Source organism: Alosa sapidissima, chromosome 12 (genome assembly GCF_018492685.1).
Source record: "Alosa sapidissima isolate fAloSap1 chromosome 12, fAloSap1.pri, whole genome shotgun sequence".
Taxonomy (NCBI): Eukaryota; Metazoa; Chordata; class Actinopteri; order Clupeiformes; family Clupeidae; genus Alosa; species Alosa sapidissima.
The window spans coordinates 18,831,202-18,854,151 of NC_055968.1; the positions used below are offsets into that span (position 1 = coordinate 18,831,202).

General features: G+C 43.9%; 1 protein-coding gene across 2 annotated transcripts in view; it reads right to left on the bottom strand.

Moving 5' to 3' along the window:
* The window catches only part of znf644b (zinc finger protein 644b), a 45,683-nt gene that overhangs the window by 11,799 nt on the left and 10,934 nt on the right, over positions 1-22,950 (bottom strand). For both annotated transcript variants that reach the window (XM_042057198.1, XM_042057196.1), the window contains exon 3: positions 1,366-4,245. In XM_042057198.1, coding sequence (XP_041913132.1) covers positions 1,366-4,231 — 2,866 coding nt within the window. In that variant the 5' untranslated portion in view covers positions 4,232-4,245. The remainder of the gene's footprint in view (positions 1-1,365; positions 4,246-22,950) is intronic.

Sequence of the window (22,950 nt, forward strand, 5' to 3'; positions counted from 1 at the left end):
GAGACAGACTGCCCAACGTGGAGGGTGGACAGTGAGCAACAAAATGTAAAACTCATGAGGACAACATAACTAGTATCAAGCCTTAGAAACTACCTCCGACTACATACAGTAGCTGCAGCACAGCACTTTGCAGGCATTTTTACTCAAAACTAATGGCTGGGATAGATTCAGCACCCCTTTTGGTGTTACTAGACACCAATAGGAACACATAGTTAAAAAAAACTATTGGTTAGAAGTTTTTTGCAGATTGGCGAAAAAAAATTCCCAACTTTCCCTAACTAGAACTGATTATCACTTTTTGATACTCCTGTGATTCTACAGCTGTTAAATTAGCAGAGGCCAAGGTGAAAGGTCATTTGTGCTCATTAAATTATTTCTACTCTACAGGCTTGCACTATGGTATATGGCCATTTCTGGGCTCCAGCTTTTGTACTCAAAGGCTAGATGAAAAGCCAAATATGTAATGATGGCATGCACGCAAGAGTGAGTTAACTCATTCTGCAATAATTATGTTATAGAGCTGGAATGAGTCAAAAGGGCAAAGCATAACTCATTATTAATGTCACTTGATTATTCTGGAATTGCAGATGTGTGATTTAAAATGCTAATTAATTTTCTTTCAAAACACAATAATTTGGTCTTTTCAACTTGCTAACCTAGATACATTTTCATGAGGAGGAAGGAAAGGTGAAAGTGTCACTTCAGTATGCTAAGTCAATGGGAATGGGAACTATAATAATCCTGTTCAATTCTGCTTCAGGCTCACTTGAATGCATTGTACTGCTGGTGTGATAATTGATCCGTAATTGATATTGACCTTATATAATTTTTGAATGACAGTATGTCTGACTTTACTGGGGACTGTCAAAAAATACAGAGCCCGATTAGTTCTTGCATTATTTGCTATGAACATCTCTGTTCAATATTCAAACCTGACTGAGATTATCTGATATGAAAAGTTGGTTCATATCATTGTTTCACTGTGTAGTTTTTTCAAGTGGAAAAATACAGCATATCAAGTCCATTAGACAGTCACATGCATAAAACAAGGGGCTTCCATGCATGTGTAAGTGTGTGTGCGTGTGTGTGTGTGTGTGTGTGTGTGTGTGTGATGGTGTGTACTTGTGTTCAGGAGGACCCCTTGACCTATAATACAGCAACTGAAAAAAAGTATGCATGCGTTTAATAAAAAGTTGACAGAGGCTGACTTTCGTACTTGACTTCACGGTGATTACTGTGAAATGTAATTATGACAGCTCACCATCTTATGCAGTTGCAATTAGACAGAAAATGACAGAAGAAGAGAGAGAAGAGGTGGCGTAAAAAGAGAACATAACAAAGCAGTAACGGATATTTTGTAGATACCTTTCTTGAGTCGGCGGGAGAGGGTGGAGGGTGCCTTCCTCCGTATCCGTGGCTGCCGATCCTGAGACGCCACCTGCTCAGGCGACACCATGTGCCGGGCGTCATAGCTCAGCCCAACCCTGTGCAGGTGTCCGCGCACATGATTGGACAATCCCACTCCAGACTCGAAGACTGCCGGGCAGTACGGGCAGGACTTCCTCTCATTGGAGAAATGAGGCGGGCCTTGGTGCCCGGAGAAGGGCCCTCGCATTGACTCTGAGGTTGGAACGTCGTCCAGGCTCACGGCGGTCTCCTCACACTCCTCCTTGATGACCAGATCCTGGATATCATCGCAATCGCTCTCCTCTTCGTCCTCTGAGCCATTGGAATGGAGGATGTCCTTTCGGATGGGCAGCCGCGATCTAGGAAGGTAGAGGGGATTCGGAGACATGAAAGTGTTCAGTTTGTTCTCACTGCTATTGAGGAACGTGGACGAGTAATCTCTAAAGTCAAAGGAGTCATCTTCATCATCATCATAATCACAGTCATCATCATCATCATCATCATCATCATCATCGTCTTCATCGTCATCTTCATCTTCTGTGAGCACTGGTGATATTGGTTCTGGTTTTGGCTTAAGCGTGTTATGATATGGGATGGACATTTTCCTTTTGGACAGCGTCCTGTGGGGGACAGGTTTGGATGGCAATTCTCTACTGCTCGGAGTGTCACTGTTGCCGCTTTCGCGGTCAGTTTTGTGGTTTTGACGGATCTCCTCGCCGGATCTGTCCATTTTGGCATTCGAGCGCATTTCAGTGTCACTAATATGTTTTGTTTTCTCCCCGTCTCCTGGCCTCAGTGCTGCGCATTCCTGATTGCCCTCTTCGTCATGCAGGTGGCCTGTTGTCACATCTATTCTGGCTGTCGGTGGGGGAGATAATTTGCCTGGCTTGTCAAGTCTCGGGAGAGATGATGACAGCTTGTTTGTTGAGCTGCCGAAGCTCCATTTGAACAGCGGCAAGCTGAGACCTTCCCGGTCTTTTTGTTGCGAGACTCGGTTTCGCACACAGAGGTCAGCGATGCCACCAGACCAAAAGGGTGGCGCACCTCCCTTCCCCAGAGCCTGCGTCTCCGAGTTCAGCTTTGGCCTCAGCTGTGACAGGCGAGAGTGGCCAGGCTTGGCCTGGCTGCTTAACCTGTGCAGGTCCAAGCCCGGCTTCTTCGGCTCGGCAAATCTACTAACTGGCTTCCCCTCGTCATCCTCCTCCGCCTCTTCCTCATTCTTTTCAAAATATGGCTGTCGGTGAATTAGTTCTGTGTGCTTTTTCAGGATAGTCCTATTCGGTGTGCTAAAGGGGCATATTTTACAGTGTAACAAGATGATACGATTGGTCCCCATCTTCACTTCCTCCAGACCCTCGGCGGGCCTCATGTGAGTTGAGCCCGTGTGGACGTGGTTGGCGGTGTGGGCAGTGCACCGGTGTGCTTCCAGCTCCTGCGGGGAGGTCGCCATGTGACTGCAGCTGTCGCAGCAGTAGTAGCGCTTGTCCTTCTCGTGCGTCTTGGCGTGCTGCACGAAGGTCTTGGCGCACTCGGTGCCGAAGACGCACTGCGGGCACTGCAGCCGGGCCTGCCGGCCCTCGTCCTGCAGCTCGCTCAGACCCTTGATTTCCTCCATCAGCCTCTCTCGCCGCGCCTGGTGGATGACCATGTGCTTCTGCAGGGCGTTGCCGTCACGGAAAGAGCGGCCGCACTCGCGGCAGATGTAGGGCCGTGGCGCGTTGATGTTGGGGGGTGCCTGGTGGTGCAGCATGTGTCTGTGCAAGTGGGCCTTCTCCTTGAAATTGACATTGCACTTGGTGCAGGGAAAGAACAAAGGCTCGCCGCCGGGTTCGGACACCGATTCCGCACTCACATGGTTCAGTTTGGCGCTCTCAGTATCGCTCTCCTCGTGGCATTTATTCTTGATAAAGTGCTCTTTCGTGCCTACTGCTTCGTCACTACAGTCTAACTGCGGGGGCACAGGTGATTTGGCATTAGGCTTCCTCCTGACGTTGGGTTCTTTGCTAACCAACGTGTCATTGTCATCAGAACAATCATAAGTCAGGGACTGTTTGGGTAAGGGACCAAAGGTGCCATCTCCGGCCCTGTCCACAGCGTTCAGCTTCCTCTTCCTGCGGCTCTGACTGACCGATGACGACGAGGACTCCGTTCTCTTGGGACTGGTCCACAGTAAGTGCATGAATTCGCTTTGCGGCTCCCAGGTCGAGTCTTCGTCACAGTCATCTGAAGAGCTCTCCGAGGATTCTGAGCCAAAGTCCCACAAGGATCTCCCACCAGCTGGTCCCCTGCCCACACGGTTCTGGCCAGAGGGTTCATTAAGTGAGCGGTTGCGTTGCGCTTCCAGGTGCGGTCGCTCAAAATCACTATTCTCACTGTCAGACGCAGCTTCAGATGCTGATGCCTCCTCTGACTTGATATGAGGAGAGGTTTTGTTTTTTGCAAACAGAAACTCCTCGGTTACTCTGTGTTTTCCGGAGCTGATGTTGTCTAACTGAGGACATGTAGAGAATTTTGGAGAGACCCGTGCGGTGATGTCCTCCATTGTGTTAGGGCCATTGCCACTGGTCGAATCACCATCGGATTCCTCCTGTAGCTGTGAATGTCCCTCTTGGGTGGAATGTGATGGAGGTCTGTTAATAATTTCTCCTGATGATGATGCGGGCGCTGGCAGGGGTCCATTGAAAGGCCTGTACTCAGGATGTGGGGAGAGAGCCGCGGCTCTGCTCTGGGCAGTAGGAGAGGGAGTGTTCAGCCGACGCCAAGGCCTGTCAGATGCGGTGTCCCCCTCTTTGTCCTCCTCTGCTTTAGGCTTTATGTCAGCCATGTTGGCTCAACAGTCTGGAAAGGGGGGGAGGATAGTCAGAGAGAAAGAGAGAGAGAGAGAACATGATTAGTTCTACGAGCTGATCGAGTGACAGATCGCTCCTTAAGTCTGCCTACAGGGGGGAAAAGAGGTTAAAAATGACATTGGGACCATTTGACAACAGCAGAATTAAAACAGTAATGTGCGTATCAGGGAGACGCCATCACCTCATGCAGGTGCTATCTTGGCGACTGCCGACGTGTGAAATGACAACTTTCCCCAACACAAAGAACCGGTGGCTGCACAGCGGAGGACCTGTTAGTCCCCCCACTGTTCGCCCAAATGGAGAAGGGGTGGGAGTGAAAGTGTGACAGGGGGGTGGGGGGGGGCATTCATCACTCTGAGCGTCAGAGTGCCCCCCCCCCCCCACTCCCAATAAGATCTCTGCCACCACCTCTATTCACAAGCCAGACTACAGCTCCCCTTTGGAAACTGTGGAGAAGGTGTGTGTGTGTGTGTGTGTTGGGGGGCTTAATCATGTGTGCACACACCAGGGAGGGAACCTGCCACACCCCACCCCATTCCCTGGCCCCCATCTTCACCCCCCACCCTCAAAAGTTCTCGGCCTTCTTGCTAAAATTGACCAATTTCCATGGGAACAAAGTGCACCACCAATGAGATTGGCCTGTGTCTTAGCACTCTCAGATGGTGCCAAAGTTGATCCCAGCACGAGACCGTTGTTGATTCAATCCTGACAAATTGGTACACATGTGCCAGTGTACACACAGAAACTCACGTCATCGCAAAGGTTTACACACACACACACACACACACAGACTCATACAGACACACACACACACACACACACACGCATGCACGCACGCACGCACGCACACACACAGGACCAGCTTGCCTGCTGAAAGTAAACACACACCTCGCTCAGCTGAAACTTAGCCCCTCCCCACCTTACACCTCTAAATAGAGGGGACAGACAGATATCTAATTCCACACACCTCTCTCTTTCTGAGTTACGGTATAATACTTGAGTTATGACAACTTTTAAACAATGCCAGCACGAGTGTGAGTATGTGTGTGTGTATATATGTGTGTGTGTGAATGTGTGCGTACACGTTTAATGTGTGTGCATTTCAAGAGGAGTCCAAGTCAAGTGTGTCTCCGAAGTCCACAAGTGTATGCTCCATGGATCTGACATCACCGACGTGGGACTGAGCTCAACAGGAAGCCTCGTCGCTAACGAAGTGGTAAATTCAGTGTTAATGAGTGGCCTCACTGTTACCACCTCAGAGGTAAAACCTTTCCCAGCTCCATATTCCACCCATCTGCCACGGTGTTAGGAGGTTTGGGAGGAGGGGGTAAAAGAGTGACTGGGATTGGGGTGGGGTGGTGGGGATGGGTGGGGGTCTTTTTGGAGGCGGAACATATGCCCCACGTTTTTCTGAAAAGCCACCTTACACTGCTTACACCCCAGAACAGCAGGGGTGGCTCGGCCCGGCAGACTCCTATTTCAGGTCTCACGTTCACGGCAGGCTCATTAACGAGGAGCCACATGCCACTCTCACTGCAATGCTCCATGTAAAAAAAAAAAAAAAAAAACAGGAAATTCAACTGCAAAGCATTTTTTTTAAATCCTCCATTACGACCTTTTACATTTAAGCTGTATAAACGATGAATTTGACCGACTGGATGCAGTGTTACAAGCTATGTGAACTTAAATAATTCTGAATAAATCTGTCGGTCTCTTGTTCATCTCTTGTGACACTAATGTTACTATTAATTTATCCTTGCTTTCATTCAGCAGGGTTCACAAATACAAAATGTGAATACTGAGAGAAATGAATGAATACTGAAAACATTATCACAGAGGAGGTCCTATTATCCTCAGTCAGAACAAGCTAGAGAAGCACTTCACATGTCTGTGACGTGCATATGTTGCCGGGCTTTTTGGATCACATTTTTTTCTCTTTTTTTGTCACTTGCACTAACACTCTTGTTGCACCTCATCTTGAGGTTACCGCTGGAAAAAATATGAGGTGATAATTGCTTATTATCATTACACATTATTCTCCAGTTCCTCATAAATCAAGCTTTTTTTCTCCCGGTATATTAAATAAGCATTCAAGGACACAGAAAGCAAATGCTCTTCTTTTTTTCCTTTTCTGAACTTAAAAGAAATAAAACTTTCCAGTTGTCTTCATATTTGACAGCTTCTACAGCGAAAATGAAAACATAAACAACTATTAAAAGATGCAAAGACATAGCCTAATGTGGTGGTCTGTGTATGTGTGTCTGCACCCCTATACCTCCATTCACTGACTTCTGCAGTTACATCCAATACCACATGTCAACAATACTAACCACAGAAAACAGCCGATAAGTAGGCATCACGAGGCCAGTAGAGGGAGATATATTGACAGTGGGGGAGATTTGAAACTCAACGTCTCATCTGATTGGGGTGTATGTCAGGTAGACTTCTTTCTCTCTGCTAATGGTCTCTAACCCAACCTGGCAATGTAGACATTTGGACCAGCTGGGACCAGCGTCACTCAAGTCCAGACACGTCACCCTTCAGCCTGCTCCCTACCACTCCTTCTCACCCCTCATGTTTTACCCTTCATTCCATCCAGGTTAGACCACATGGAGAAGAAACACCTAATTGATACAGGCTGGACATTGACAAATGGGAGCTGGGAGAATGTTGTTTTCTACCACAAATTTAGTTCAACATTTGAATCCAAATATGGGGGAAATATGACCTCAAGACTGATTTGTTACAAAGAAAACTGCTACAACAGCTATTAAGATAACTCAATGTCTATGAGGCATCCTAACTGGAATTTAATCTAACTTCCAAAATTCAAACATACAAGTTATCAATTTTTATCAAGTTTTGTTATTTTGTAACAGAAAGACAGGAGTCATTCTGGAACTGCTGTCACAATGCATAAATGTCTTGACTCATTGTTGAAATGTCTTGACACTCAAAAACTGTTCAACAGGGATACCATTGATAACACCCCTGAGAAAATGTTGAGCTGTATGCACAAAGATATTCACAACAAGAATCAAACTTCCAAGAAGACATTAATTTAGCCTACTTTTTAGGAGTAACAATAAGTGTGGAAAATGCTCTCGGCTCCTGCATTACCATATAGTGCTTGAGAGATGTTTTATTAAGAGCATCACACAGATGGTTAAATTAGAACGGAGGTGTGCACCAGGTACTTTCAGTGCATGAATTGAGAACTTTAACTGACTACATTTGCACATCAGCTAAACATATTGTCATTCATTTATACTTGTGATTTCATTTGTTCATTGGAACGTGCCTGTTATCTTCAGAAATTGAAATTATATGGGGTTTGTTATTGATACTGCTTGAATGTTTCTTTAGAATTTTGCACAATGTAATAATATTTCTTCATCTTTTTCAAAGTGGTTTCTTCCCTTCAAGTCCCTTTGATTTTTAGCAATGATTCATTTGGTACTAAATTCAAATTCAATATACAGTAGCAAGAAAAAGTAAGTGAATCCTTTGGAATAACCTGCACTAAGGTATGAATGTCATACAAGGAAATGATTTAGTACTGTGGCTAGTGACACTAAATACACAATGCAGAATCATCAATGAGTTAACAATAACTGAAAGCGAAACTGCTAAACTGATTGGAACTGGTTAACATATTTGTATGTTATATACATTTTTCACTATACTGTAGGTAAAACATTGAACAAACATGGTGTCCACAGCAGGACACCACAGTGGAAGCAGTGCTCTCCAAAAAACATTGATGTGTGCCAGAAATTTGCTCAAGAGAACCTTAACACACCACAATGCTACTGGTAACATGGTTTGTGGACAGATTAAACACATTGCATGGGTTGGCAAAAACACACAGCACTATACAATAAACAAATTCTGTGATCAAATCCAACTTTTTTCAGCTGGCTTTTATAACCATTTCTAATCTTTAATAACTTGCATGAATTGCATGTGTTATTTTCCCTGGTTAACACTTTGAATGCCGCACTGTTTTCAGATCCCTCTTGATCATTAGAAGCACTGTCTATTGTTCTAAAATGTCCACCACATGAGGTAGACTATTTTGTCCTACTACTGTGTGTAAAACACCCGCTTTCAACAATTCTGTCAACAAAAACTCCATGTCATATTGTACCCCTGGATGTCTGGAGGATGCTATGGATAAATAGGTCAGAGACTAAGATTCTTTCTTGGAAACTGGCTTTAAGAGTCTCATAACATAACTCTTGCTCTTGCAGAGCTCATATTTCCAGGAGAAAGTCTGAAAAGATGTTTGATTCTGCTGGAATGACTTGAGAGCTGGACTGTTTTCAAAGGCTCAGCACTGCTCTCTTCCGCAGATGTTGAATATTTTACTGTAAAAAGTCGATGACTACCTATGTATCTAGTTTCAGTGTGAGATGATGTTCATTTCCTGCATAGGATATTACTCTGGATTTACCGTGTATCTTTCTGACAGGGGTATGAACAACAACTAAATGACACTTTTAAAATGGAAGACTGCTCTCCTGAGGCCGACCAGTGAGAACTGCCATGATGCAAACACACTGCAACGCCAAGACCAAAACCCAAACTCCAATCAATTAAGCCCATGAGGTAGTGAGAAGCTTTCAGGTTGAAAAGAGAGCCAGAGAGACACTTCCTGCCTACCCTCTCCTTATCAAGATGAACCCAAATCCTAATCACATCCAGCACATTTATCCTCGGAAAGGTTAACTTCTCATACCCAACACATCGCCCCTCATTCAAATACATACACACACACACACACACACACACACACACACACACACACACCTCCAAAAAGATAGATGGGCGATCACCTAAAATGGCTGCACTCTGGGGCCAGCACTGTTAGAGCGCAGAGCAGGAGGAAGTTTGGTGGATAGCAGAAGGGGTTGGCTGGGTAAAGGGGATGGGGGGGTGACTGGGAGCACTCAGGGGTGTGATAAAAGGGGACAGCACAGGAGTGACAGTTGGGTTAAGGCGGGAGTCATGTTCAATAGCAGGTAGGGGAACATCAAACGGTCTGAGTTCACAGGAAAACCCGCGCAACCTTGTCTTGAAGGAGGATTTTCTGTTGTGCGGAGCAGATTAGCTCTGTTCAAGCTGCTGACACGGCCTCATTTGCTGGCCTGTAGTGTTGATGGAGGGGTGGGGGGGTGGGGGGGGTGAGGAGGGAGAGGAGGGAGGATTAAACGATATAAACTTTGAAGCTTTAAACAATACCTTTCAAAATTAAACGGATTAGGGGAGGGTTGTCTGATGGGGATTTCCAGGGGCTTTGTTAGTTTTAAACTTCTCTCTCTCTCCTTCTTGCTCCATCTTTTATATATATATAGAGAGAGAGAAAGATACAAAGAGGGGAGTGGAGGAAAGAAAAAAAAACAGCAGGTCTGAAATTTCTCAGGCATGTGACGCTTTTAATGAGAACGCTCTCACAATGTGGAGGCCGGTAAGCCCCAGAGAGTCTCCCCTAGTGAGCGGAGCGTCCGCCTGATAAACACCAGCCTTCTGCAGCATGAGGAGTCAGACATACAGAGTTCATGTCTTAGGATCTGCCTTTAGAAAAAAGAAGGGGGGTGAAGGAATGAGAAGAACCCGCACAAGAGGAGAGAGAGAGGGAAAAAAACACAGAAGTTACAAAGGCTGTCGAGTTTATCGACCCACTTACTATGGAAACTTAACTGTGCATTTATTAAAAACCCGGTGAGGAAAATTTACATTAATTGTGTTCTTCCAGGTTTTGTGTGGAAAGTGGAAAGAAAAATTTGCATGCGTTATTGCATCGAAGAGAATGGGGGACCAGAGGAGAGAAAAAAAAAATTCTCAGTTCATCTGTTCAAAGAAAAACATGGAAATATGGAGCATGGTTTCCTCTGTGGCGCAGACTTTTTTTTATGAAGTTGTAGGGCCTCGATGCTGCTTTTTATTAAATGCGATGATAACCAGAGTTTGTATAAATACGATGGGGGCTGCATGGGCTACAAGAAAGCTCTGTGATCGGGATGCGTGAGGAGATGCATCTGTCTCAGGTTGAGTTGCAAGGAGGCAGGGTGTCATGGGGGGTGGAATTGGGGGGGGTGTAGAAGAGAAACAGCAACAAAAAAAAAAAAAACTATCTTTGTCGCTGCCGCTTTGCAGTAGACACGTGACCCACCGCAGATGAAAGGCAGCCGTGTCAAACCTCCTCTCCAAATTGAGGACGGGATCCAGTCTGCTGCAGACATCAGTGCGCTTAAATTTAGAGGAGTGTCAGGCACCGCACATATCAAGATGAAACATCGACGATTGCCTTTTCTTTACAAGGCATAATGTGAAGGGCGAGCGTGCTCTTGGCACGAGAACGAGAGAAAGACAGACAGAAAGAGAGGGAGATAAAGAGAAGAGAGGAGGCGGAGAGGGAGGGGAGCGAAATTGTGGCCTCACTTAATGGCTATAACAATTCTTGAGGACACAATATCGTCAAAAGTTTCAAAATTGCAGATTTATGCATGCAGACATGAATATATTGCTTTTAAAAGGGAAAAGTACAGTATGCGCACTTGCCAATGGATTACAAAAACCTTTAGAGGAAATAAAAAGTAACTAATGTCGGGGTTGCCTGGTTGCCATACTGCTACAAAATGTTCTATTGCGCCCTTGTAAAGTTAGGTGGTATGCGCAGACTGAGAGGAGTCTCTAATACAGGGATAACCAACAAACAAAAAAGCAAAGTCACAATAACAAACAAACTTGTTGAGTTTGCCCATATAACACAAAACATTTTTGGGCAATGGGCTTTAGTGTTTAACGTTTTACAAGGAAGAACATTTCAAAACTACATGAGGGCACCCACAAAGCCACAAAAAAACCTTCCCCACACTACCAGAATATGTACGATACAGATTAAGCCATACATGGAACAAAACTGTCTGCCCACATTTTTAAAAACGCAAATCCATTCTCACAGACCACTGCATTCAAATAGAAAGACATATTCTTGGCCTAAACTATCTCCTAATAAGCCCCATCTCTGTTCCTGACGGTCGGAGGCCATGTCTCGCAGCAAAATCAGACAGGATCAAATCTCCAATCAAATGGCACGCCTGACCTTCCCCACCAGACACCAGGCCGTGGTGATCTTAAAGAGGCCAACCTTCCCTGGAGGACCGGTGTCCCCCCGAGCACCCTCGAGTCCAGCCCAGCTTCAGAGACACGCCACAGGCATGAGGGAGGGAAAAGGCGCAAGAGAGGGAGAGCGAGAGGGAGGAGAGTGTGGAAATCAGTATTCAATGCCACTGTCAATGACATCAATTCAGCCCTAAATGAAGAGGTGGACCCAGGCTCATTGTCAGTCATTAACATCCAAGAGCCACTCAATCAGCCTTGGCCCCCAAACATATCAAAGAGATAAAGGAGGGACTGGTGGGGGGGGGGGGGGGGGGGGGGGGCATGTCAGAGGGGACTGGGGAGGGACTGGTGCTGGGGAGGGACGGTGTGTGTTGGTGGGGGGGGGGGGGGTTGATTGTTACCTCAGCGGCCTGCCAGGGATTCCACAGAGAGATGCAAATTGCCTCCCCAGGGACCCTGAGGGGATGTGGAAAAGCTGCTTGCTGGGAGGCAATGGGAAGCTAATGAGTGTAATGGTAAATGTATACAACAGAGGAAGAAAAGGGAAGGGAGAGAGGAGGAGAGGAGGAGAGGAGGGGGAAGAGATCATCTCTCTCTCGGTCCGGCTTCTGTCTATGTCTGCTCTAGCTTTCCATCTCTCTTATCTCGCTCTTCACTCAACCTGATGTAATTGTATCAATGGCGGAGTTTTGGTGACGGGGAAGGGGAGGGGGGTTTGGAGGCCTCCCTCTCCTCCCACACCACCACCATCACCCTCAGGTTTTCCAGCCGCAGTCCACTTTCAATCCGCAGTTGAAGAGTGATGGAAGGACTAGAATGGTTCAAAAGACAGCCAGTCATTAGATTACAGAAACAGTGAGCAAATTAAAGCTGCTTGGAATTGCATGGTTTGATAGTTACATGACTCAACCCCTCCTATTCTACTGGGAAAAGAGATCGTGTTGATGCTGTGGGACCAAAGACAAGACGGGTTGGACAGAAGAACTATAGAGCAGAGGTTGAGAACATCAACACAGCAATCAGTGATTAGTGCCTATAACCAGGGTAGGACAAGGAAAACCAATGGGAAAATATTAACTGCTCCTGTTTTTTAAATATTCCTGGTCCCTAACCTTAACCTGGAATGTTAAAACAAGCTCTACATCTTGCCTACAAAGCAATAATTTCCCACTTTGGACGTTACAAACCACAACTTTTATGTCCCTTGTATGTACCTTGATAATATGCAACTATGTGTTTGTTGATGTAGTTTGTATATTGCAAATCAATTTATACACTGAAGGTGTTAATAACACAAAAATCATGGGCTTACTTCCAAGGGAGCAAACATATGGATTATTCTGTGCACATTACTTCTACCTGAACTATCTACCTTACAGTCGGTGTAATGTGTCATGTTCTCTGCTAATATATGGTGTTGGGGGGGCGGGGTAGTTGGGGGGTAGTAGTTCTAAATATGCAAGACTGCCATCAATGCACATTACAGTGTTACATCTTAGCAAATAGGCTTCTAGCACACTCACACGCCACAATTTTGTGCATTCCATATTCCACATGTCTGCAGAAGGGAAGCAGAATCCAAAAATGCCATACAGTGTCATCACAATCAGGTGTGTATTATTTGATGCAGAAATCTGATCAATTAAACAATTTAATAAACACAGACAACACCACTTTGCTGATTGTGTTACTGTACGTGATGTTTTCTGTTTTGTGTGAGAGGCATTGTGGGTAGAAACATTTATTATAATGGTTAAAAAAACCTGTAAAGATGATACACCTGGCACTTTTAAAAAGACAATCTAGCTATCATGCATTGTAGCTTGAGACCCCATATTTGGGACCATCGCAGTTAGTTTCTTCTCAAAGAATATTCTTCAATAGGTATGGTGTTTCAATGGTTAGACTCACTTTCTACAGCGTCTTTACAAACCCCTGTAGTGCTCCAGGCTACACATAGCCAAATTTGACAAGAGGCATAAAAATTCAGCTCACAGGTTCAAGAGGAACGGTAACCTCTGAAACAAGCCGAGCTCCTTCTTAAAATGTGATACACCTATATTTGAACAGACAGTTGTCCAGAGGACCTCAAGAGTACAGCAATACACCCACCCTCCGCCACATTCATGCTCCCAGCATGAATCGAACTGCCATCCGTGGCACTGATAGTCTCGTTTTAGCAACTGCGCTGTAGGTTTTCAACCAGGCCCAAATCAAAGCTGATTATCGGTATGTGCTCTATGTGGCCAAGGTTTGAAGGCTTAAGCATGGGAGCAGTACAGTGCTGAGAGATCAACAATCGGGGCAGGTTTTCAGACTGTGATAGATTGATAGAGGAGTAGTGAGAGCAAAAGAAAGTGGTAAAAAGGGAGAGAAAGAGAGAGAAGACAGAATCCACTATCAGTACCACCTTGTGACTAATGGACACTGGCGCTTCTAGTTCTGCACTCACTGTACTGAGGGTTGGGATATGCATGAATGAAAAGGACTGAACACAGAGCCCACACTTCAATGCTTATTTGTCTATAGAAAAGGAGGTCTTATATATTGTTATTTCATGCTGATGGTATAAGAATGAAATCAATTACACTCTTAAGTCAAACAATCAACGGCATATATACTTTATATTCTCTCATTATATATGCCTGTCCAAGCTTGTGAAAGCAGAGCAAAAAGGGTTGGAAAAGACCAATAATCTATGCTTCTGAAGGTCATCCATCAGAATGTATGCACCGTACGCTAAGTACTGGGGGGATTGGAGGATCTGTATGCAGGAGACAGCTAGGAGACAGAGAGAGAGACGGAGAGAGGGAGAGAGGGAGAGAGGGAGAGAGAGAATGGGCCGGAGGTTAATGATTGTGTAACCAGCTACAGCGCCGGTACTCATCTGAGAATGCCAAATTTCACACGGCACGGCACTCCGACTGCGCCGAATCAGCATAATTGTACATCACCTGCGCAACCCCGGCTCAAATCTCTCAAATATCACATCCGGCGCAGGGAATAAAAGGGAGATTTAATGAGGACAGTGCAGTCCAAACCGTTACCTTGATGGATATCGCAAAAGTAGAAAGAGATGGAGAGAGATGGAGAGGGGATGACTGAAGGATGGGGGGATGGCTCTGTAGCCTCACAGACAATTTTGTGGCTAACTTTTTGCCTTTACCCTTTTCAGTGCCTGGGAAGAGTGGATTTAATTTTGGTTAATTGGAGCTCAGCGAGCAAACGCTCGGCACGTCAATAGAACATTCCCGCAGCCTTGGTCGCATCGATTCCTGAGGAATCACTGCTTGTACACGCTTTACAAACATGTCTTCTCTGACTCTGTAGTTTTTTTTTCCTTTTTTGGTCAGATTTTAATTAGAATTCCACGGCTTTGGCATTCCTGTCAGACAACACAGGTACAGACACACACATTCATATTCAGACAATGCAGTGACTGCTGGAGAGGGGGGGGGTAACCAACACGGAAACAAATAGCTTACAGCAATTTATACATAATTGCAGTTCACCTTCCCTATTGTTTAACCTTATAGCCTTATCACTTTAGCACCCTATTCACTTTTATTCTGTGATAGAACAACCTCAATTAAGTACACTATGGGACACGTCTAACTCATGAACCATTTTCAGAACTCCAAAGACAATTTAATTATAATCAAAACTGCCCCTTTTTATCATTTATTTACCTGCATTTCCAGTAAAAAAAAAATCCATCATAATGTACCACGAGTGGCACTGTGGCATTTTCACTGACGAGGACTCACCGTAGTGGTCATAGGCATCAGCAGTCAGATTCTGCCCCCTAGTGGCATATGCCATCTACAACGGTGCTCTGGTCCTCAACAAAAGGTGAAAGAGGCAAAGTGGTGGTTCCTACCCTTGAACTGACGCTTGCCATTAGCAACCTTACTTACAGTGAGCGGGGTAGGGGGAGGGTAAACTGTCACCTGCTTCCACAGGTGCCAAAAAGTTACAGCCCCAGCCAATGTCTGTTTTGCACCTGGGAGAGGCAGGTGAGGCCACTTATTACAGATTTAACGACTTAATGAGGAGCCTAATGCAAGAGGAGATTAATGAGTGGTAATGAGTTCTGGGGAATTGGGAACTCTGTCAGCACACTACTGTGAGTGATTAACTACGTCGCGTCGTACTATAAAGAGATCTCTTCTGCTTAATAGCAACATTAAAGGTGCGGTCAACAGTTCTTTTTGTCATAACATGATCCAGTTTCTGGATATTATAATAATAATGTAATTCTAAAGCCATAGTGAGAATACAGTATTTTTGTATTGCCGTCTATTCTACGTTTCATATGTGTATGTACCAGACCTGCTACTATATTTGTTTACACGTTTGGAGTCGTAAAGTATCAAGAAAATATCAATTTTTAAATCATGATTCATAAAATGATGCGTAATAGTTGGAAACTACTCAGGCTACTAGTCTTTCAGACACAGCCTTAATCATTATTGCAAAAATATTTAGTTTTCTGACTTCTTACTAAACTGCACAGTGTTAATAACTCTGAATGCTGCTGTTTTGAGGGCTACAATGAATGCAGCATTACTAGTTTAGACTAGTCTAGTTACATCCTGCGTTTTAGATAGAACAAATGCCCCCCAGTCACGAGTGAGGTAGAAAGCGAGCAGTTCATACTGTACACCTGGGGACATTTGCTACCTATTCAGTACTATAGACTGAGGACTGATTCTGACCACAAAATGTTCTGTCTCCCACGTCCAACCAACCCGGCATGGGGGTGCACTGTGCTGTGTTATTCTGATGACTCCGCTGCACCTCACTTCGCCTCAGCTCAGGCACATTTAATATTCTGGCCCATTTTGTAGAAATTAGAGCAGCGTGAAGGTTGCCGGCGCCTATGCGCTCCCAAATGTCCCCTGCGCTCCTGCGGACATACACACAGACACACACACACACACACACACACACACACACACAAAAGACACGGCAAGGCTTGTGACAGGCCGCTCGCTCACACACCCTGAAAGCACAGCTGAAGGTGTGAGGGGAGAAATGCTGAGTGTCTACTACAAGATGTGTGCACTCCCATGCTGTCACATCCAAGGGTGGAGACAGACAGAGAGACAGAGACAACAGCAGTGTCAACAAGCTCTGTGCTCTGTTCTGAGGAATTCATCAGAGCTGACGCTCTTCTCAGTGCAACAGTTCTTCTCAAAGCTTCACAAAGATCCTGAAGCTCTTATATGGCAAACAGTCTACGACAGAACTAGTTTCTGTATAGGTTACAGCTGCAGCTACTGAATCAGTAGCCACATTTACATGGACTTTTTTTTCAATCAGATTGAAATGAATCTGATGATGATTAAATGATTAAAGATTTCAATCGAACTATTTACATGAATGCTATTTACGTCACTGTGCATCATTACCACATAGGGAACACTAGCGCAGAAAGAAGAAATGTACTCCAACAATCGGAGTACCTGTTTACATGAGTGGATTTTTCAGTCGATCGGATTATCAGAACGGAGTACACCACCTCTCTCGATCCGATTGGAAATTTAAATCAGATCAGGCTGAATCCAATCGGTTGAGGTGTTTACATGAGGTATTTCTATTCCGATTGAGCCATTACTCCGTTTGTAATCAGATTTTAAAAAAGTGTCCATGTAAACGATGCTAGTGTGAATCAGATTTGTATTTGTATGAGAGAGTTTATCTAAAAATACAATACCATCTGTATGGATATATCTGGTTGTTCTTTAGTTTGTGTTAAACCATTATTGATATTAATATCTGACACAAAAGGCTATTTGGTTATTTGTAGCTAACCATAAGGTTACAGAAAGTAGAAAACACATTATCTGGAAAGTGGTACAACCTTTTTCTGACCAATGTTTCACACTGGCTCCCATAGATTCACAAGCTAATCTCACAACTTCCTCAATGTTATTCAATAACTTTACAATGTTTCTATAAAAAACAGAAATTTTTGATGTTTTGCTAGAAACAGAAACGAATCTAGAAACTTAATTTTTTTTATGTTCCAGAACAGAACCAGTTATCTATGCTCAGACGTGGACGATGCCATCACTTATCTTTTACACAGGACAAATTCTCACCTAGACAAGGGGAAAAGTGCTGTGAGAATCATGTTCTTTGACTTCAAGTGCTTTTAACACCATCCAACCCCTCAGACTGGGAGACAAGCTCTTGCAGATGGGTGTGGACGCTCACCTGGTAACCTGGATTACAGATTACCTGACCGAGCGACCACAGTTCGTCAGACTGAAGAACTGCCTCTCTGACACTGTGATCAGCAGCACCGGAGCGCCACAGGGAACTGTGCTCTCTCCAGTCCTGTTCACCCTGTACACATCTGACTTCTGCTACAACACCGAGTCATGCCACAAGTTTTCTGATGATACTGCAATTGTGGGGTGTATCAGGGACGAGCAAGAGGAGGAGTACAGGAGCCTGGTGGAGGACTTTGTGCAGTGGTGCAAACTCAATCACCTTCAACTAAACACTTCAAAGACCAAGGAGATGGTGGTGGATTTCCGCAGGTCTAAGCCCGCTCTGCTAGCAGTCTCCATTGATGGGGTCAATGTGGAGGTGGTAAGCACCTACAAGTATCTGGGTCTCCACCTGGACAATAAACTGGACTGGTCAGCCAACACTGATGCACTCTACAAGAAAGGACAGAGCAGACTGTACTTCCGGAGGAGGCTGCGGTCCTTCAATGTGTGCAGCAAGCTCCTCAGGATGTTCTATCAGTCTGTTGTGGCCAGCGCCCTCTTCTATGCAGTGGTATGCTGGGGAGGAAGCACAAAGAAGAAGGATGCTGGGCTACTTGACAGGCTGGTAAGGAAGGCTGGCTCTGTAGTGGGAGCTGAACTGGAGTGCATCACTTCAATATCTGACAAAAGGACCCTAAACAAACTGATCAACATCTTGGACAATGAATGTCATCCGCTCTACAGCACTATCAAAAACCAAAAGAGCTTGATCAGCTGGAGACTTCGCTCACTGCCATGCACAACTGAAAGGCTGAGGAAGTCATTTGTTCCTAGGGCCATTGAACTGTTCAATGCCTCACTAAAGGGAAGAGGAGAGATAGACTTCTCTGCTTAGTCTGTCTGCCTCTCCACCCTCTCCATGTCTGAGTACTGACTGCCCACCACTGCTTTACTACCATTTTACTACTGTTTTTGCTAATGTACACAGCCTAATGTTTTCACTACTGTTTTACTGATACACTGTTTTTCATGCTATATTAGCACACATGATCAATGGCTGCGGTCAGGCTTCTGCTACAATACTGAGTGAATGAATGACTATAACCCTATTACCTCAACCTGTTCTTGCACTGAAATAGTTTTTTATTTTACCTTGTCTACATTATACTTTACTCTCCTATTTGTCCATATTATTTATGCTGGTCTCTGGACCTTACTTGTGCACTGTTGGACTAATGTTGGACTACTTTTTGCACCTTCACCATGACACTCACTCTCTTGAGCACCTTGCCATGCACACATAACTAAGGACTATGGTTGGACTACTGTTTGCACCTTTACTATGACACTTACTCCCTTTAGCACCTTACCAGTCCCGGCCCTGTCACTACAAGCGTCTTATGCTTGATCACCCTCAAGCACATTGGACTTTCTTAATTTAATTTATATAGTGTATTTAGTATTTCGTTTTGTTAGTTTTCTTATCTTTCTTATCTTCTACTGTCTTTATTGTACAGTGGAGTTTAGTTATATGTTTATACTTATACTTAAGTTTACCATTGCTGCTGTAAGTGCATGTTGTGTGTGATGTCTGTATGCTACTGAGACCCTTGAATTTCCCCTTGGGGATCAATAAAGTATCTATCTATCTATCTAAAATAATGGTAACCGGTTAGTACCGTTATTTTTTTTCGTTCTTTGACAAGATTTCTGTGCAATATTACTTGGTGAGGTTCACTTCCGATCAGGAGAAATGTAACAGAGAAGCTTGCCGCCAGCTGTACAGGCAGACTCTTTTTTTCATTTCCCTCTGGGGCATTTGTTTATGGTTTTGGGCATTTGTTTATAAGTTTAATATTCACAATGGCAGCGATGTACACACCATTGTGGTTTTGTATTGTCTGATGACATAAGAGAGACAAAAATGCACTGATTGGGCCCTGACCAGGTTTGGCCAATTGATGTTCACATTGGCAGCTATGTAGCCTACCATATTCCAGTTATTTGCACAGATTTAGCTATGTGAGTTGCATAGGCTTTTGAATGGGTGTAGGACAGTCACTACAGTGATGCTTCTTTAATGCTTTGTGGTTTTGTATTGTTTGATGACATAAGAGAAACAAATGCACAGCCTGCCCTATTTGTCATTTACACCAATTGAGCTATGTAAGAAGTATAATGGACGTGTTCAGTTGTTTGCCAATAAACAACATGGCAGAATTTTTCCTTGTCTGAATTCATGTATAATAGTGAAAACAATGTAGGCACGTCAGAGTTACAGTTATGCCGCTTACATAATGTAGCCTTTTTTAATGTTTGATGACAGGATAGAGACTATGTAGACTAACAATATCATTTTAAAGTCCTAATGATCAGCCTACTTATTTGTATGTCCCACAGCTGACATGGAACATTATTAACCGGTTTGGGAACTTTTTTTTTTTTTTCTAACCGGAACGTTCAGGAACGTCAATTTTGGGGTTGAACCAAAAACCGGAAACTTTTAAAATACTGAACCAATTGGGAAACAATTCTGGTTCAAAGCCCAGATTAGTACCAAGAGTAAAAAGAGTTATACAAATCATATAGAAAAACCTTTGAAGGAAGCAAATTTATTCTGATAAATTCAAACACATAAATATTTTTAACAAAACACATATGCCTCAGTTATTTGCATCTCTGTATTTCAGTCTTTTTTAAATAAAATAAAAATAAAAAAACCTCTTAAGTCTTCCCCTATAATATGTCATAAAACTGGATAATGCAAAGCAGAGGATTTGAGAGCATTCCTCTTTACAGGAATCTCTGGATCGTCTAGATTCCTAGGTCCCCTGATATGTTCTCATCCCACTAGTTTTCTATAGAGTTCAGGTCAGGGAACTAAGAGAACAATGGCAGGAAGTTGATTTTCTGTTAAGTAAACCATTTTTGCATTGTTCTGGAAACACGTTTTGAATCATTTTAGTGGCTCTTTTAGAACCCTAATGAGGTTCCCAATAGCCTGGCCACACCTACCTAGAATCTCATTTCAGTGAGACACTAGTCTGGCATATGATAATGATAACACTACCGTTTCCCTCAGACACCAGGGAGGGCGGGCCAATCAGCGACGAGAGGGATGACCCGTATTTCAAAGTCGACCGTGACTGTGGTAAACGGTAGCAGCAACACCTGCAAACATTCTTGCAGTCGGAAGAATATGCAAATTTATGTACAGCAAAGGTAGGCTAACAACCAATGTGGTTTCAGTGTTTCCCATACATTGACTAATCTTTGGTGGGCTGCCATAAGATCAACACTGACCGCCACACAATAATTGGGGGCACTATCTTTTGCTGGCATCTGCAGGAAAGGCCTTGCTTTTTCACATACCAGTATATGAAATTGTAGTATTAATGTATTAATGAATCCAGACACGGAACGCTGATCAACCTTAGACAGCTGCCTAGCAAGCCCAATTCAGTTCTGTTGTGTGCTGCTGCAAGATACGACACTTGTATCACAGTGCACATAATGTTAATGTGGATCATTTGATCACAACAGGATTTTTGTTGTACTAGCTTGTCTTGAATGTTAAAGTTGCATTTGGTGCGTAAACTGTATTGAGATGCACAAACTAGGGTTGGGCGATGTTGCCTAAATTGGCATTTGACGATGTGTACAGTAAAACACCGTGATGGATGATGATATCATGTGTGTGTGGTGGGGGGGGGGGGGGGGGTTAGTGTGGTAAACAGCCTATAGGTATGTCTGTACAGAAATACATTTATAATGTTCTACATAATAAATTAATTAATTAAAAATAAAAAATATATTATATAAGCTATACGGCCTGATGAAAGTGGACAGCTAAGAGAGACATACTGACCAGGCTACCGAAGTTGTGTCTGCTCCAAGAAAATTGTTGTGAAAGACGGATAGACAATCAATCTGAACACTTGCGTGTGCACCAACCAGCGGAATATTGCCAGCCTTCGCTGGGCCCAGCAAAAAAGCTACTTAAGACTACTATTGTGGTCACTCATAAAATCTTAGTACTATGCAGCATCCCACGTTATCAGGCTACAGTCTATGCTGACTATGAGGGCGGCGGGAAGTGAAAGTAAAGGGCTGCGATCGCGCAGTCCAGGCTATATAGGAGGGCGAAGTAAAAAAATAACGAATCCCGATTACCACTCTGCTGCTGTCTGGGACTTTTGCTAAATGCATGAAATACAAGCCTTACAGTGAAAGACGAATAGGCTACCTTCTGATCCTATAATTAACGAAAGAAATGGTTTATTTTAACACAGAGGAGAAGGACGCATTTGCCGCTCGCTGTAGCCTTGCAAAAATATTTGAGCGCTAGAATGTCCTAGTCATAGCCTAACAATAATAACTCTATATTTTCTGCTAAAACATTAGGCTACCTATTACGTCCAATGTAGACTATAGGCCTGCGAGACATGTAGGCTACAAAAAGACAATTAGGCTACACATTCACGTCACAGTCAGGAATCATTTGAATAAGAGGGTAGACTAATAAGTCTTTTATTTTACAAGACGGTAGACTAATACGTGATAACTGTTTGGTTGACAGCCTTTAAAGTAGGCTCAATTTCATTTTCAGGGAAAGGTTTTTTTTATGTTTTAGCCTGTTACAGCAGGAATTAGTGACTGGCATGTAGGGGCGTGGCATCACGATGGTTGCTTTCCATCGTGATGCCTGTCAACCATCACGATGGGCGATGATATCGTCCATCGGCACAACCCTAGCACAAATACTATTTAGAGGTGCATAAACGCTATATAAACTGCATAAATCGCTATATAAGCTGCGTGTTTGCGTGAATTTAGCCTCCACTATAGCCCTGTCCAGACAGTTGTGAATTTTTGGTCAACATACAGGTGGCGAGGCATGCAATAAATTATATGTATTATATGATTATAGATTTGAAAGAGTTGCATTGTGAGGTGTCAGCATAGACATTTATGATTCCATAGAATAGTTTGCAGTCAGAAACACGCCGTATTCAGTGAAAGAGTATTTCTAGCTGAGTAATACAATGGACGGTTAATGATATATGGGCCATGTTTTTGATGATATATGGGTCAGGTTAAGGTTTGTTGTTGCGAAATCACATGACTGGTTTCATTTGTTCTGATTAGATGGTTGTTATAGTTTGTAAGGTGATGACTTAAGGTTTGATATGTTATATGGCATATGTAAATAAAGTAAACTTTGTGAAATCTGACCTATAAAATCCAACCAGACGTTCATACCAGAGATGCGTTCAAATTCGCAACAATATAGGCAAACAGGTTTTCTGTTTGCCTGTTTGCAAACAGTCCAGTGTTTCCCA